This window comes from Narcine bancroftii, chromosome 6 (assembly GCF_036971445.1).
Source record: "Narcine bancroftii isolate sNarBan1 chromosome 6, sNarBan1.hap1, whole genome shotgun sequence".
Classification (NCBI taxonomy): Eukaryota; Metazoa; Chordata; class Chondrichthyes; order Torpediniformes; family Narcinidae; genus Narcine; species Narcine bancroftii.
Window position 1 is genome coordinate 224,685,700 of NC_091474.1, and position 16,860 is coordinate 224,702,559.

Sequence of the window (16,860 nt, forward strand, 5' to 3'; positions counted from 1 at the left end):
ACAGACAGACATGTATAGCAGAATAATCGGAGAGTGAGGTTACAGTGAGAGATCAGTTGAAATGGAGTAAGGGTAACATTATCTTACTGGATTATTTTATTAGAATGAGGGTTTGTTCAGTAATCTGATAGTAATGGGGAAGAAACTGTCCTTGAATCTGTTGTTGCTTGATTTCATGTTCTTAAATCTTTTTCCATATAAAGGGAGGAAGAATAGAGTGTGGCTTGGATGGGACAAATCCTTTATTATGTTAACTCATACTCATGACATACTTGAGATTTTTTATTTGCACCCTTTCCTGCTTAATGACATCCTTCCTTCAGCTGGGTTACTAGAACTGCACACAATACTGCATGAATAACTTACCATTGTCTTGTGCAATAATAACATGATGTCCCAACTTTTGTACTCAGTGCTCTGCCTTCTTCACCACCTTGCTTATTGTGTCACAGCCTTCAGGAAACTATGTACCTTTACCCCTATGTCTCTATATTCTATAACACTCTCCAGGGTTTTACCATTTACTATATGCTTTGGTTTGACTTAACAAAATGCAATACCTCACACAACTAAACTAAACTCTGCCATTCCTACCATACATACTTAGCTACAGTCATACAGCATGGAACAGGTCATTCAGAAGTAAATATTAATAGTTGCCAACCCCCTTAATGACATCATTGGAATTTTCATTCTCTGAAATCTAATTTTGGAAAACAAGAGAAATTAGAATATTTCCATCCAACTAACTGGATGTTGGTAAGTAGAACCAGAACTTTTCAGTTAAATTGATCAGTACAGCACATGGGTCTTTCACCCTATGATGTTTTTCCCACCTATGTAAACCTCCTCCATGATCAATCTAATCCTTCCCTCCCTAAGCCTATAAGCCTCTATTTTTCTTACATCCATATGCCTTTTAAATGTTCTTATTGTACCAGCCTCCATTACCATCCCTGGCAACACATCACCCATCACTCTCTGTATAACAATACAGACATCTCCCCTAAACTTTCTTCCACTCACCATAACTGGATGTCCTTTGGTATCGACATTGCTACTCTAGGAAAAAGATGCTAGTTGTCCACCTAACGTCTCTCATAATTTTATCTATTAAGTCTCCATCATCCTATATTGCTTGCTCAACCTTTCTTATATGTGTTCCAAGTGTAGTCTTACCAGAGTTCATTTTTAATTGTAGTATTTTATTTATTATATATTAACATGTGTATATAACAGTGCCTTTTATATATTGTCCTTTCAGTTTGAAGTAACCCTTTGTATTTTTCCAATGTGATTAGATCAGATAAAATAAAAGTTATAAATGTCAAATATGGGATAGCATATAACTATTATTTTATAAATGTCACGATTACTACTCAGTACTAGATTATAGAATTCATTTTTCAACAAACAAAAGAAATATGCACATGATGTGACTTCACAACCAACCATAGTAGTCAACTCACTGGTTTATAATTTCAACCTGACTCAGCTGATTCAACCCGTCTCTGAATCAGAAGGTCATGGATTCCATCCAAGAACTGGTCTGTTGATCTATACTTGGCTATGTATTAATGGCTTCTTTAGCTGCAAATAAAACTAATTTGAAAAGGAACAGGAGATTCCCAGTGAATGACTCAACACCAGCAAAAACATAATATAGTTTGGTGTTTCAGTCATGTTTGCAATTACTGAAAAGCAAAACTTAATCAATTGGCATGAGATGATTTGGGACATAATGAAAATGCATCCTTTTTCTCCAAATGTTGTTATTTTGAATGATCCCTTAATAATTATAAATCTGGGTGATAAAGCCTGGCTGAATAAAATTACTGAGAAATTAAGCTCTCATTCAGAATATTATCAAGAAAGGCCATCAGTGTGTCTTCTCCCACATAAGCCCGAGGAAAACTGGCATGTTAGCTGCATCCCTTAGCAACTACTACAGATGCATCATTGGGAACAACCCATCAGGGTGCATCACTACATGGTACGGGAATCAGATTCAAGGGCAATGTGAATGAATTTCAAAATGATAAAATTATGCTCCTTTTTAAACCATCTGATCTCTCTCTAATTCTGCTCTTCAGAGTTGTAGCTTGCTTGTACTATGTATGAGATGTGTAGCTGGATTGCTCACTGGATTTTGGTACATGTAACAATAAACAAACTTGAACTATGTTGGTCAAAATATAGAGGTGTAGCAGCTGCTACACACAGAAAACATGACTGGACACCGTGGAATTTCCAGTAGAACTGTTTATTTGAATTTCACACGCTCCCCTTTAAGGCCAACGGGAGTTCCGCCCCGCACAGTGGTGACGTCATCATGTGGCCCTGGGTGTGAGCTGTGGCCTAAGCCATGAGGCAATGAGCAAGCCTTGAGCTGCATTTTCTGCAGCTGCCCTGCCAGCACGGGGGTACAAATGGGGCCAGTTCGCTCACAGAGATGTGCGCTGCCTCACAACACCCACCCCCCCACCCCGAACTGGCTTACATATTCCACCGCTTGTGCGGCCAACCCCTCCATTTAGATTGTGCCATGTGTACGGGCTGGTTTAAGTCCACGTGTGCTGGCTTTATCCAGTTGACTATGAAAAGTTCCTCCCTGCCCTCATTGTCCAGAGTAAAGGCTTTTCCAGATCGCTGGAGGACTTTGTATGGGCCCTCATACAGGCACTGCAGGGGGGCCAGGTGTAAGCCACGCTGGACGAACATAAACTTTGCTGAGTCGAGCTCTTTGGGGACATTGGTCAGGTACTTGCAGTGGTGGGTAGGCGGTGGGGGTGTTATCAAGGCGAGCTTCCTGCGGAGGTCCGCGGGTAGAGTCGGGGTTTCACCTCCAAGCTTGGTGTCTGCTCCAAGAAACTTCCCTGGTGCGACAGCGATGCACCGTAGACGAGTTCTGCAGACAAAACTTGAAGGTCTTCCTTCAGAGCCGTTCAAATGCCAAGCAGGATCGGGCCTCATGCTTTCATGCGGGTCTCAAGGGTGGTCGGGAGTAGCACACTCAACTCTGCTCCGGTGTCCACCAGGAAACGCCGACCATTGGTCTTGTCCATCACATGTAAGAGGCTGTTCGTGTGGCCAGCCATCAGCGGCAGCTGGCCCAGTCATTTGCCTGGTACGAGCAGGATCGGTGGCATTTGCGGGCTTGTGCTCCCCAGTGTTGGTGATAGAAGCACCAGGTTAATTGATGCTCTTCTGTCTTCCATCTCGGGGTGGGCTGTGGTTGGCTGGGTGCCAGGCGAATGGTCTGGTTCATGGTGGCCTTGTTCTCTCTCTTCGTCCGCCACACCACATCGGCGCAAGCTACGACCTTCCTGGGACCTGAGAAGTCCTCGTCTGCTAGCAGGAGCTGGATGTCCTCCAGCATTTGTTCGAGGAAGGCTTGCTCAAATGTCAGGCAGGGTTTGTGACCTTCTGCCAGTGCGAGCATCTCATTCATCAAGGCGGACGGGCTCTGACCCCCAGGCTATCGAGGTGCATCAGCCTGGATATGCGCTGCTGACGGGAGAGTCCAAAGGGGCCGAGGAGGAGGGTTTTGAGGGTGATGTACTTTCCCTCCTCAGGAGGATCGTGGATCAGGTTGTCCACTCTGGCCGCCGTTTCTACATCAGGGACACTCACCATGTGGTAGAACATGGTGGAATTCGAGGTAATCTGCCGGAGTCAAAACTGCGCCTCAGCCTGCCCGAACCACGTGCAGAAGTGGGGGGGGGGGGGGGGGGAGTTTCACAGAGACAGCGCTGATCGCCGATGAATCCATGTTTTGGGATCAGATATCATCTGGGCTCTTCGGGGTCACCAATGTAGCAGCTGCTATTCACAGAAAACACCACTGGACACTGGGGTTTCCAATATAAGTGTTTATTTGAATTTTGCGTGCACCCCTTTAAGGCCAATGGGAGTTCTGCCCCATGTAGGGTTGACGTCATTACGTGGCCCGGGGCACAAACTGTGGCCTAAGCCATGAGGCAATGAGCAAGCCCTGATGGCACCATCTTCTGCAGCTGCCTCGCCAGCGCGTCAGTACAAATGGGGCCGGTTCGCTCACAGAGATGTGCACCACCACAGAGGGAAGTAAATAGGGAAAAGAGTTAAACAGCAAAGTATGTAGAAGCTGTGATTATAGTGCAATGCATAAAAGTGCTGGAGAATTCAGCAGGTCACACATTGTCTATAATAAGCAAAGGGATAGTTTGATGTGATTGCTTTGTGAGCTGGTATAGATACGATGGGCGGAATGACTTCCTTCTATGTCATAATAAAACATCCAAAAATTCATCTTGCATATGACTGTGCCTCAGTCTAGTCAAATGATTATAAAGTGTTTTGGGACAAATTTGAAGTTTTGAAGATATACTTAAATACAAGACTTGAATTGGTTTACAACAGGGTGCACATGATTATTACTGTTTGCAAAATTAAATTCAGCACTTTATTGCAAAGTTGTCAGAATTTACATCAACATAATGTATTTATGTTTATTTCCTAGGACTTAATAGTCCGTGTTGTCTTTATTTTGGGAAATATGACTGCAAAGAACAATAAAGCAAGAGAGGAATTGTATAAACAGGAGTACAGTGTGAAAACATTACTGACTTTATTCCGGATGTATCAGGCGCTAATTATTAAGATAAAAGGCACTGCACCAAAGGCACAGAGTGATACTAAAAGCCGGAAACTTTCTGAGATGGAAGACGTCCTAATAAAGTTGATACGGGTGATTGCTAATCTATCCATAAATACCAAGGTTGGCTCCGCACTCTCTGGAAACCAAACCTGCATGGAACTGCTAATTAAAGTATTAGGTTAGTTTGCAATCTTGTTATGCCTATATATGAATAAGTATGTTTAAAAAGCAAGGTTTGTCCATTAAGTTCTTAAATCTAGATTTAATTGCAGCTCCTATGAAACTGGTGTTACAAAAGTTATTTTACAACTTCTAACTGTTAATGCAAGTGAAATGTATAATGCAAAGAACATATGGTGAATAATTAAGATCTGAGCTTATCTAAATTATGTTTCAGTTCTTGGAAAGTAAGCAATGACTGGTAATGTATCTGAAGGTCATAACAGCTCAAAACCTTTGAGCAATTTATATAACATCTGAATCCTTGTGACACTCTTGAATATGTTTCTAATTCAAGTTACTTTTGTTATCTTATTTAAGTATTTGTTGCTGCAATGGCTGAACTTTTCTGGTGTTTTATTGATATATATCTATGAGTATAAACCCCAGTTTACACATTATTGCTATTTATGTCTTGCTAAATGTTGTATGATTTTAACTGGAGTTGTTTTATATTTATATTATTCTATTTATAATTCTGAACTCTTCTAGAAATGATATTTTAAGATAGACTGGTTTGCCTGGTTCAGTGCCACAGAGGAGCACACTGGCCTTTGAGTCCCTTGGGATTGTTCCATCGTTCATTTTAACTGAACCAAAGGAGGCCGTTTTAGTTGTATCCAAGAGCATACCAGCTGGTTCCACTTCCTCAACATTTTTTAGATTTAAACTTAAATTTAAACATACTGCACAGTAACAGGCTCATCCAGCCCAGGAGCCCGTGCCGCTAATTACACCCAATTGATCTACAATCCCCATACATTTATGAAGGGTGGGAGGAAGCCTAGCACCCAGAGGAAACCCACACAGACAAGGGGAGAACATACAAATTCCTTCCAGACAGAGCCAGATTCAAACCCCGGTTGCTGGCATTGTACAGCATTGCACTAACCACTACACTAACTGTGTCGCTGTTTTTCCCTTTAGATATTTAGATGCTCCTTATTCTGATTCCATTTGTCTGCAGATTCTGAGACTGCCTAATGAGCCAATATGGGAAAAAGCATTAATGACTAAAAAGCTAAAATGAGATGCAGCGACTAAAAATCAAATCAAGTGCTAGAAATGCATCACAGTCAAGCTGTATCCTGGATAGAAAAACCAAATTTACATTTCAGGTCAATTATCCTTTGTATGAACTGAAACAAAAATAGTTAACAAATTATAAACTTTCATTCATCTGTAAAGGTATTATGAGTATTGTCTCTCCTATTCAAATAATTTTTTCATCTTTTAGTAACCACATTTATATTTGCATTGAGAAAGTTGTTCTTTTAGAAGCCACTGGCAAATGAAATGTGAATGTGTTATGTGTTCTAAATGTTTGACTACTTTCTTGGCTGAGGAAATGACACAGAAGCAACCAAGAGATGATATGAAAATAGAAGGAAATATTGTGTATGAAAAGTTTTTATAGTTCACCACATGTAATGAGCAAAGTTTCAAAGATGCCATGTTGGGTAAAACAACAGATATCTGAAGCTGCAGTTTTATGAGTGTATTAGATAATTGATAACCAATGAGTTATGTGAAAATAATTGTTGCTTTGATTCTCATCTTTATAAAATTATCAGACCTGTGACACTATTCATGTTTTGAGAGGTGAAGAATTATGCAGCCCATATCAGTCCATTTGGCCACGGTTCCCATACCAACCATTAAATACCTATTTACCCTGATCCTACATAACTCTCATTTTATTCTCTCCACATTACCATCAACTTCCCACAGCTTCTAACATTCCCATACCAGGAACAATTTACAGTGGCTAATTAAACCATACTTCAAACACTTATCAAATGAAGTATTATGATTAGCCATGTGCCATATTGTGCAATGTGGTATTCCTCTGTTAAGGTAAATCAGTTGATTGTTCACTCCATGAACAGGCCAACCATTCAAAGTATTTGCACAAGTGCATTGCTCACCAAAGACTGTCAAAACGACTGACTGGTTATTTTTCTCACTTGCTCCTTGTGGAGTCATGTTCTGAGATTGGTAGCATCCATGATATAAATGACAGTTCATTCTGAGTTAAATAAAGCTACTGCAATTACTTCATGTAAACTGGCTTCAGTAAGAAATCATTATTGTTTTAAATGGTAAAATTATTCAGAGATTACAGACTTCATCAAGTTGCTATTATTTTTTGCTTTTTTGTACTTTTTCTATATTTGACACACTTTGAGTACAAGAACATGAGCATTGAATAAACTATCCAGAAAGCACTTGAATCGCCTGGGCATGGAAGACCAAGTGCTGGAAGATGGGATTGATACTGCTTGGTGTGGATGTGGGAAATTGTATAGTTTGTTGTCCTGCAGAATGACTCTTTGACTATAACAAAAAAAACATGGCTGATCTCCATGCAATTTTCTTGCACTATCTCTATTTCTCTTGATCCCTCAATACCCAAAAATCTTTCATCTTGTGTTTAGAAAGACTCACAATAAAATAGTGAAATCAATTCTCCTCATCTCAGATCTAAATGCCATTCCTCTTATTTCTGAGATTGTAACTCCTGGTTCTAGGCTTCTCAGTCAAGGGGAAAACAATCTCTGTATTCAGCCTTTCAAGCCCTGTAAGATTTGTGTAAGTTTTAACAAGGTCTACTTTCAGTCTTCCAAACAAGAGAGATGCAGCCCTAGTCTGTTCAGACTTTATAACCATCGAAACAGTATAGTGAGCATTTGCTGAACATGGTAAGTTTAAAAAAAAATGTTTAATTGGAGTGAGGGGAATTCTGAGGCTATCAGACAGGAAATTGGAAGCTTAAATTTGGAACAGATGTTCTCAGGGAAAAGTACAGAAGAAATGTGGCAAATGTTCAGGGGATATTTGTGTGAAGTTCTTCATAGATACGTTCCACTGAGGCAGGAAAGTTATGGTAGGGTACAGAAACCTTGGTGTAGAAAGGCTGTAAAAAAAATCTAGTCAAGAAGAAAAGAAAAGCTTACAAAGGGTTCAGAGAGCTAGGTAATGTAAGAGATCTAGAGGCTAATAGGAAGGAGCTTAAAAAGAAGGCCTTGGTGGGCAAGATTATGGAAAACCCTAAGGCATTCTACAAGTATGTGAAGAGCAAGAGGATAAAACATGAAAAAATAGGACATATCAAACATGACAGTGGGAAAGTGTTTATGGAACCAGACATACTTAATGATTGTAGTGATGACTTGCAGCAGACTGAAAAGCTTGAGCCAGGACCAGATGAGACATACACCAGGCTACTGTGGGAGGCGAGGGAGGAAATTGCTGAACTTCTAGTGGATCCTTGAATCATCAATGTGGACAGGAGAGGTACCAGAGGATTAGAAGGTTGTGGATGTCGTTCCTTTATTCAAGAAAGGGAGTAGAGAGAGCCCAGGAAATTATAGACCAGTGAGTCTTACTTCAGTGGTTGGTAAGTTGATGGAGAAGATCCTGAGAGGCAGGATTTATGAACATTTGGAGAGGTATAATATGATTAGGAAGTGGCTTTGTCAAAGGCAGGTCATAGCAAGGGCAAGACCTATTGAGAAAGTAAGGAGGCAGGGGATCCAAGGGGACATTGCTTTGTAAATCTGGAATTGGCTTGCCCACAGAAGGCAAAGAATGGTTGTAGAGGGTCATATTCTGTATGGAGGTCGGTGACTAGTAGTGTTCCTCAGGGATCTGTTCTGGGACCTTTAATCTTTGTGATTTTTATAAATGACCTGGATGAGAAAGTGGAGGGATGGGTTAGTAAGGTAAGTTTGCTGATGACACAAAGATTGGGGGTGTTGTGGATAGTGTGAGGGGCTGTCAGATGTTACAGCAGGACATTGACAGGATGCAAAACTAGGCTGAGAAGTAGCAGGTGGAGTTCAGCCCAGATAAGTGTGAAATAGTTTATTTTGGTAGATCAAATATGATAGCAGAATATAGTATTAAAGCTGTTGTAGATTAAGTTAATAAAATTATGATAAAACCTATCTTAAAAGAGTAAGATTGTGAGATTTAGTTATCAGGTCACATTTCACAAACAAACACCTCATTTGCCATGCAAGAAATATGCAAGGATAGACTTCATGTCTGCAGTTGGCTTTGCAAAGACAATGGGAAGTTCTTGTGAGAGTTTCACAAGTAGGTGTTAATGGACCAGCATGTTTGAACAGTGTCCAGGCTCAAGAACTGAAGTCTTTTACTGCTAGACTGGGACGAGAGTTTAAAATTTCTGGTTGAAGTTTGTTGTCCTAAGAAGGGCCACATGGTTTTGCAAACATAGAGAAACCAACCATTGTTTGGTAGAGTATTCTGCAGCAGTTTGTGGTGAAGGCTGGAAGTTGGCAGACCTGCTGCACGACGCCATTTCAAGACGGGTTTTGAGTTCTGAGTTCAGCCTATTCTAAATCCCTGTAGTCCATTGCAGAGGTTGTGGTTGGTTACTGAGTTTCTTCTGAAATAAGGGAAAAAGAACTCCTTGTGGTAACCTGGACGAAGAGGTTATCTTTTGGAAAAACCCAAGAGGGGACAAGTTTCTTTGGTAAGACACTTCAGTTGCTGATTGAAGAAGATCAGTTTGTGTGTCCAACGAACAAACAAATATCTTTCTGAAACTAACAAAGACATTCCTGAGCTTAAGTTAAAGCACCAGAGCCTGGTGAATATAATATCTGTTCAATTCTGTGCACAGTATAGAAGATTGCCTGATGCCAGTGAACTTGGAGAAGTGAAAAGTGAATGATTGGACAGTGAAAAAGAACTTTCCTGAACAAATAAACATTACATACACGTACACTTAGAATTAGAAAGAGGGTTAAGTTAGATTGAATTAAGTTAATATTAATAAGTAATTATTATGTATTAAGAAATTAAAACCAATTTTGTTTAAGTAGCAATTTCTGTTACTGCTGGTTTTTGAGTCCCTTGGGCAATGTGGAGGATCAGAAGGATCTTGGGATCCGAGCCCATAGTCGCTCAAAGCAGCTGCGCAGGTTGAAGGCATACTGTGTCTTGGCCTTTATTAATAATGAAATTCAATTTAGGAGCTGAGAGGTTATGTTGCAGCTATATAGGACCCTGGTCAGACCCCACTTGGAGTACTATAGGCAGTTCTGGTCACCTCACTACTGGAAGGATGGAGAAGCCATAGAAAGGGTGCAAAGGAGATTTGCAAGGATGTTGCCTGGTTTAGGGAGCATGCCTTATGAAAACAGGTTGAGTGAACTCGGCCTTTTCTCCTTGGAGCGGCGGAAGATGAGAGGTGACCTGATAGAGGTGTTTAAGATGATGAGAGGCATTGATTGTGTAAATAGTCAGAGGCTTTTTCCAAAGGCTGAAATGGTTGCCACAAGAGGACATGGTTGTAAGGTGCTGGGGAATAGATACAGAGGGGTTGTCAGGAGTAAGTTTTTTATGCAGAGAGTTGTGGGTGCATGGAATGGGCTGCTGGTAATTGTAGTGGAGGGGGATATGTTAGTGTCCTTTAAGAGACTTTTGGAAAGGTACATGGAGCTTAGAAAAAAATAGAGAGCTATGGGAAAGCCTCATAATTTCTACAGTGGGGACATGTTCAGCACAACTTTGTGGGCCAAAGGCCTGTATTGTGCTCACCAAGTAGTTGTAATTGCAATAAGATATCTTTACTTCTTTTCTCAAAACCTCATGTAATAAAGGCAATGAGCCCTTTTCCATCCTGATCACTTGCTGGCTTTGTGTTGCCTTTATATGTAGAACATCAACAGTTTTTTTTTTGAGCTTCAACATTATCATTTGAAAAGATGTTCTGCTTTTCTACTTTGAGAACCTAAAGCAGATAGTGAAACTATTCTGTTCTTGCCACTGAATAAACTTGTCTATATCCTCTTGAACCCTGTTCCTAATCTCACTGAATTTTGTATCATTGAAAAATTACATTTGATCACCTCATTATTGACATAGATTGGACATAAGCACTGACCCTATATGGGCTCCTCTGGTTACAACATGCCAGTCTGAGAATAACTGATTGTACTCTAAAGACTAGGGTTACAATTTAGAATGAGAGGGAATCTGATTGAGACGTATATACTTCTGCCAGGACGAGACAGATTAGAATTTTTCTGATGTTGGGTAAATTCAGAACAAGGAAGGGACACAGTCCAAGTAAGTGGGTGGTGGTGGGGGAAGGGGGTAAACCATTTATGACTCAGTTGAGGAGAAACTTATTTATTCAGAGAGTGGTCAATTTGTGTAACTCCCTGTCACAAAAGGTTGTTGAGGCCATTCAGAAAGTTGGATGTGGTCCTTATGATTAAAGTATCAAGGGGTATGGAGAGAAAGTATGAAAGATGGTACTGCAAGTTCAATGGACTGAATGGTCTACTCCTGGACATATTTTTCTCTGATGTCCTGATTCCCATTCCATCTTTTGGAAATATGACAGGAAATGTGCATTAACAGTATAATTCCAATTAAATGTTCATTCAGTTATATAATAATTGAATCAGCCATTTTGTTTACTTGCTGACAGGATCTGAAGTATTTTTCTGACTTCCTTAAATGAGTCACTTTGCAACTATTACTTTTCCCCTTGCAGCACAAGTAAAAATGGTTAAACATGCACAATCAAGACACCTGCATTTTAAGTCAGCTGTAGTTAGGATTTGAAGCTATTTCTTGATTGGTTAAAACAAATGATATATTTGTCTGCTTTTTTTCCAACTAGAATCAAATGAAGTTCATGAATGTGAAGAACTAATGATGAATGCTGCAGCAACAATTAATAACCTGTCTTACTATCAAGTGAAGAATTCTGCTGTCAGGGCCGGGCAGCTGCAAATAGCAGAATGTATGTTTAGCGTTCTTTTATTCTTCTCTGGGGTACTTCTCTATCTATTGCTGTGTAGTCCGTCAGAATTAAAAGGCACTTCTTTCAAACTGCCTGATCATTCAACTTTGAATTCTGACTTTAATCGTTTATCTAATGTTGCTTAATTCAAATTTTGACGACTTCCCATTTCTTGGATCAAAATGTAACTGAATTGAGAGGAGTTGTCAGAATCTAAATTGCTGGTATCACTTCCCATTTATTTCCTCGCCTATCCGTTTGGTCCTTGATCCAAATAATTAACAGCTGTGATGCACAGAGGGTGGCAGATGCTGGAATCTGAAGTTGAATAGAATCTGCTGGAGGAACTCAGCAGGCCAAGCAGCATAAATGGGAGTAATCTTAATGCAAAGCTTCAGCCCAAAATTTCAACCTTTTTTCCTCCCACTAATGCTGCTTGGCCTGTTAAGTTCTTCCACCAGGTTGTGTTTAGCTTCAATAACACTTGTATTCCAGCCAGAGAATGCATATCAGAATAAGAACTGCCAGAAGGCTTTATCCTTCACTTTGGGTACTTATGTCATTTTTACAAATAATTTACTCAGGCTTAAAATATTTGCCGAATTATAACGCTGTTATATTCACTCTCTCTTTTTGATTCTCTTCGTGAATCATGGATTTAGATATTTTAAGGAGCTATAGTATTTGTGTGGAATGATAGTTGTTAAGAGAAAGTAATATTATGGAATGTTCTTAGACATTTGTAGTGGAGGTGACCAGTAAGAGGATATGAAGGAATGTTGATACAAATGGTCCAAATCAATAGTCTGCGGCATCATATTTATAAAACAGTGAGAACCTTAGTCATTTCTCAAAACAATTGTGTTGGGAATACCAAATCTGAGGTATAGCAGTTGATTGTACAATTGAGTTCAACAGTTGAAGATAAAGGGGTTGAAAAAGGAGAGATTTAGCAGATAGCAATTGATTGGGCAATCAGCAATTGAAGTCAAAGGGGGGAGTGAGCTGAGCCAGAGTGAGGCTTTGGCTCAACTGGCTTCGGCAAGAACAGGTAAGAGGCGAGGAATAGTTGGAGTTGAAGTCAGAAAGGGCCACCCTATTCAATAAACAAAAAGGATTAAGCAGGTAAGCACAGGTTAGGACAGGTGTTTTAGATATCATATATTTTGTACCTCTAGTCATAGTGGGAATGGCAGCCAAGGCAGGGGAATGCTCCTCTTGCAAAATGTGGGTCATCAGGGAAGCCAGCAGTATCCCTGATGACTTCGCTGCGAGAAGTACATCCAGCTGCAGCTCCTAACAAGCTGAGTTAAGAAATTGGAGTTGGATGAACCCTGGATCATTCGGGAGGCAGAGAGGGGGATAGACAGGAGTTACAGGGACACTATCACACCTAAGAGGCAGGAGGATGGTAGATGGGTGACGGCCAGGAGAGGGAAAGGGAACAGGCCAGCAGTGCAGGGCACCACTGTGGCCGTCCCCCTCACTAACAAGTATACCATTTTGGATACTGTTTGAGGTGGGGTGGGAACCTACCAGGGATACCAGGTCTCTGACACGGAGTCTAGTCCTGTGGCAAAGAAGGGAAGGGAGGAGAAGAAGTGAGCTGTAGTGATAGGGGATTCCATAGTTATGGGGAAAAATAAGAGATTCTGTGGAAAAAATCGATCATTCCAGATGGTATGTTGTTTCCCTGGTGCTTGGGTCAGAGATATCTTAGATCAAGTTCACGGCATTCTCAGGAGGGAGGGTGAGCAGCCAGATGTTGTGGTCCATGTAGGGACCAATGACATGGGTAGGAAAGGTAAGGATGTGGTCACTGGAATCACAGTGGACATGACGAAATAACCACACAAGGCTTTTCTTGAGTGAATCAAATGGATTTACTTTTCATCACCAGTGCAACCTTTTAAAAGCCCGAATCACGCGCTCAACATGTACTGACGTCACATGGCCTGTTTGATGCCTCCTAAGAGTTGTAGTGCCACCATAGCACCACTACACGCCAACCCCGCTCGCCCCCCCCCCCCCCCCACAAAGAACTGGCAGAAAGGTTTGCCTGTCTTTTAGGTTGTCTACCTCTGCTATGGACTGTTGGCTGCTTCACAAAGATAGCGGCTGAAGAATGCTAACAGTTTCCATTGCCCGTTGACATACTGATGAAGTGCACCTCCTACACCAATACTGGAAGTGTTTGTAGAAAGGGTGATGGCTGCATTTAAAACTCGGTAGCTGAGTATAGTGTCATGAGTCAGCAAATCTTTTGTCTTCAAGAAGGCTTTGTTTCCCTCTTCAGTCCAATGGATGGATCTGGCGTTTCTGGACAGTAAATTGAAAAGAGGCTTCATGATATGAGCTGCTCCTGGAAGAAACCGACGGTAAAAATGTACCATTCCCAAGAATTCCTGCAGGCTTTTAATGGTAGCAGGTCTTGAGTACTTGGTAATGGCCTCAGTTTTGGATGGCAGTGGAGTCACGCCTCCCAGAGTAATCCTATGCCCCAAGGATATGTCCAAAAATGCATTCTTCTGGATTGGTGGTCAGTCTAAACTTTTGAAGACAAATAAAAAGTGTGCAAAGATATTCCAAATGTTCTTCCTTAGTCCCACTATCGTTGAGGTAAATAAAGACATTGATCATACCACGTCCTAAAGTATCCATCACCTGTTGAAATGATTGAGCAGCATTCTTTAATCCGAATGGCATTTGTAAAAATTCAAACAGCCCAAACGAGGTTGCTTACTGACGTTTTTGGAATTTCTTCTTATTCTACCGGTACTTGGTGACGGCCACACACCAAGTCTATTTTGGAGAAGATCTTCGCTCCATGCAAATTAGCCGAGAAATCCTGAATTGGAGGTATCAGTTAATGATCCGGAATGGTGGTGCAGTTAAGCCGCCTGTAATCTCCACAAGGTCGCCATGCTCCATTGTGTTTCGGAATCATATATAATAGAGATGCCCAGGAACTGTCGGACTTGGGAATTATGCCTAGTTCCTCCATCTTGTCAAACTCTTTCTTAGCTAAGCGCAGCTTCTCTGAAGGCAAACAGCATGTTTTAGCGTGGATACGAGGGCCCTTAGTGCTTTACAGTGGAAGCAGAAAATTGAAAAGTAGTCATCTCAGGGAAATCTTCCAACAGTTTGGAGAATTCATCTATGGTTTACTTAATATTTGGAGGCACACAGCAGGAGTATAAGCATCTGCCAGAGGAATAGTTTGAAAAGTAGTTCCATCTATTAGCCGACACTCTTTTAAATCGACGAGGAAAGAATGAGCCCAAAGAAAATCTGCATCAAGCAAAGGTCGGGATACTGCTGCTATAATAAATGGCCAAGTGTTGAGATGATTCTCGAACTTGGCATTCACCTTCCTGGCGCCAAAGGTTGGAATGTTGGAACTGTTAACTGCTGGTAGTTGCAGGTCTGTGGTAGGATGGCGTGTGTCAAAACCAGAGGATGGAAATGCACTAACTTCTGAACCCATGTCCATCAGAAATTTTCACTGGGACAACTAGTCCCATACATACAGTAGCCTTGCAAGTTTCTCACTATCACAGCAGCCCTTACTGCCAGTTGGCCTTGGTGTTTCCCGCAAACCAGCAGGGTGGAAAGCACTTGCAGGCATTTACTCCCCAACATCTGTGGTAACACCAAGACAAGGTGTCCACAGACTGCTTGTTTGTCTTGGGGCGTTGCCTGCTTACAGGGAGTGATGTGCTGAGAGCACTAGAGTGTAACACAGAGTCAATATCGGAGGGGTTGGTTGTGCAGACTTGTCTTTCCTTGCTGCGCTTTTTAGCCAGCCATAGAATGTCTGCCTCTGCCCTTGGTTCTTCAAATTAACAATTGGATAACAAGAGCCTAATATCATTTGGCATTTGATCTAAAAAGAGCTGCTCGAATAACATATTGGGCCTTTTGCTAGCTGCCAGGAACAGCATTTCATCCATTAGTTCTGAAGGGGCACAGTCTCCAAACCCATTGAATGTAATCGTTTGGCTGCCATTTCCCTACGGGACATACAAAATGCACGTAATAAAAGTGCTTTTAAAGCATCATACTTGCTGGAACATGGTGGATCCCATAGGGAGTCGCCAACCCTCTTAGCGACAGCCTAGTCCAGGGCACTGAAAAGATGGTAATAACGAGTGGTGTCCAATTAGACTTTGCAAAGGTGAAATTGTGCTTCAGCCTGTTGGGGTTCACAGTTCAGGCTCAGTTATCCAGAAAGGTGGTAGCTTCACAGCAACAGCTACAAAGTCCATTTTTGTCCAAAAATACGTTTCTGGACATGTTGGGGTCTCCAATTGTGGCCACTGGAATCACAGTAGATACAACAAAATAACTACACAAGGCATTTCTAGGGTGAATCAAATGGATTTACTCTTCATCACCCATGCAACCTTTTAAAATCCAGAATCACACACAGGTGTTGCATGGCCGGTTCGATGCCTCCTGGGAGTTGTAGTGCTGCCAAAGCGCCACTACAAGGATAGTTCAAGGAATTAGGCGCTAGGTCGAAGGTCAGGATCTCCAGGATAGTGATCTCAGGATTTCTATCTGTGCCACATACTAGTGAAGTTAAAAATATGAGGATATTGTAGCTTAACATATGGCTAAAGACATGGTGTAGGAGGGTGGACTTCAGGTTTATGGATCATTGGGCTCTCTTCCAGGGAAGGTGGGACCTGTTTGATGGGGCAGTTTGCACCTGAACTGTAAGGGGACTAATATCCTTGTGGGAAGATTTACTAGTCTGCTGCAGTGGTTTTAAAGTAGATTTGCAAGGGAGGGGAACCAGAGTGCCAGAGCAGATAGAAGAATGGAGGAGGGAAAAGATTATGTTGTGGCAGTGCACTCTCTCAGGGTGAACCGACCCCATGTGTAATACCTCGTGGCGGGGAAGCCCTTGGAAGATGGTGCTGATGGGTGTTCTTCCTCACTCGAACCTCCCAGTCAGCATGCACCCCAGGCAGCGATTATGACACTCACGTGGTGACTGAACCAATGCTGCCCTTAAAGGGGCACACGTTAAATTCAAACAAAAACAGTCATTAACAACCCTCAACGTGGTGGCTGTGCTTTCTTCAGCTGCACTCAGCACCACATTGGTGACCCCGACGAGCCCAGGCACTTTTTTGGACTCTGAAACATGGATTCGGCAGAGATTAACGCCCTAGTGATCAAGCTTTCCCGCTTTTGGACCCATCGC

The 16,860-nt window shown here is 41.6% G+C and overlaps 1 protein-coding gene across 5 annotated transcripts in view; it reads left to right on the plus strand.

Annotated features, from left to right (window-relative positions):
- armc2 (armadillo repeat containing 2) overlaps positions 1-16,860 on the plus strand; it is a 151,538-nt gene that overhangs the window by 121,403 nt on the left and 13,275 nt on the right. For all 5 annotated transcript variants that reach the window (XM_069887525.1, XM_069887524.1, XM_069887528.1 and 2 more), the window contains 2 exons: positions 4,502-4,817; positions 11,523-11,645. In XM_069887525.1, coding sequence (XP_069743626.1) covers positions 4,502-4,817; positions 11,523-11,645 — 439 coding nt within the window. The remainder of the gene's footprint in view (positions 1-4,501; positions 4,818-11,522; positions 11,646-16,860) is intronic.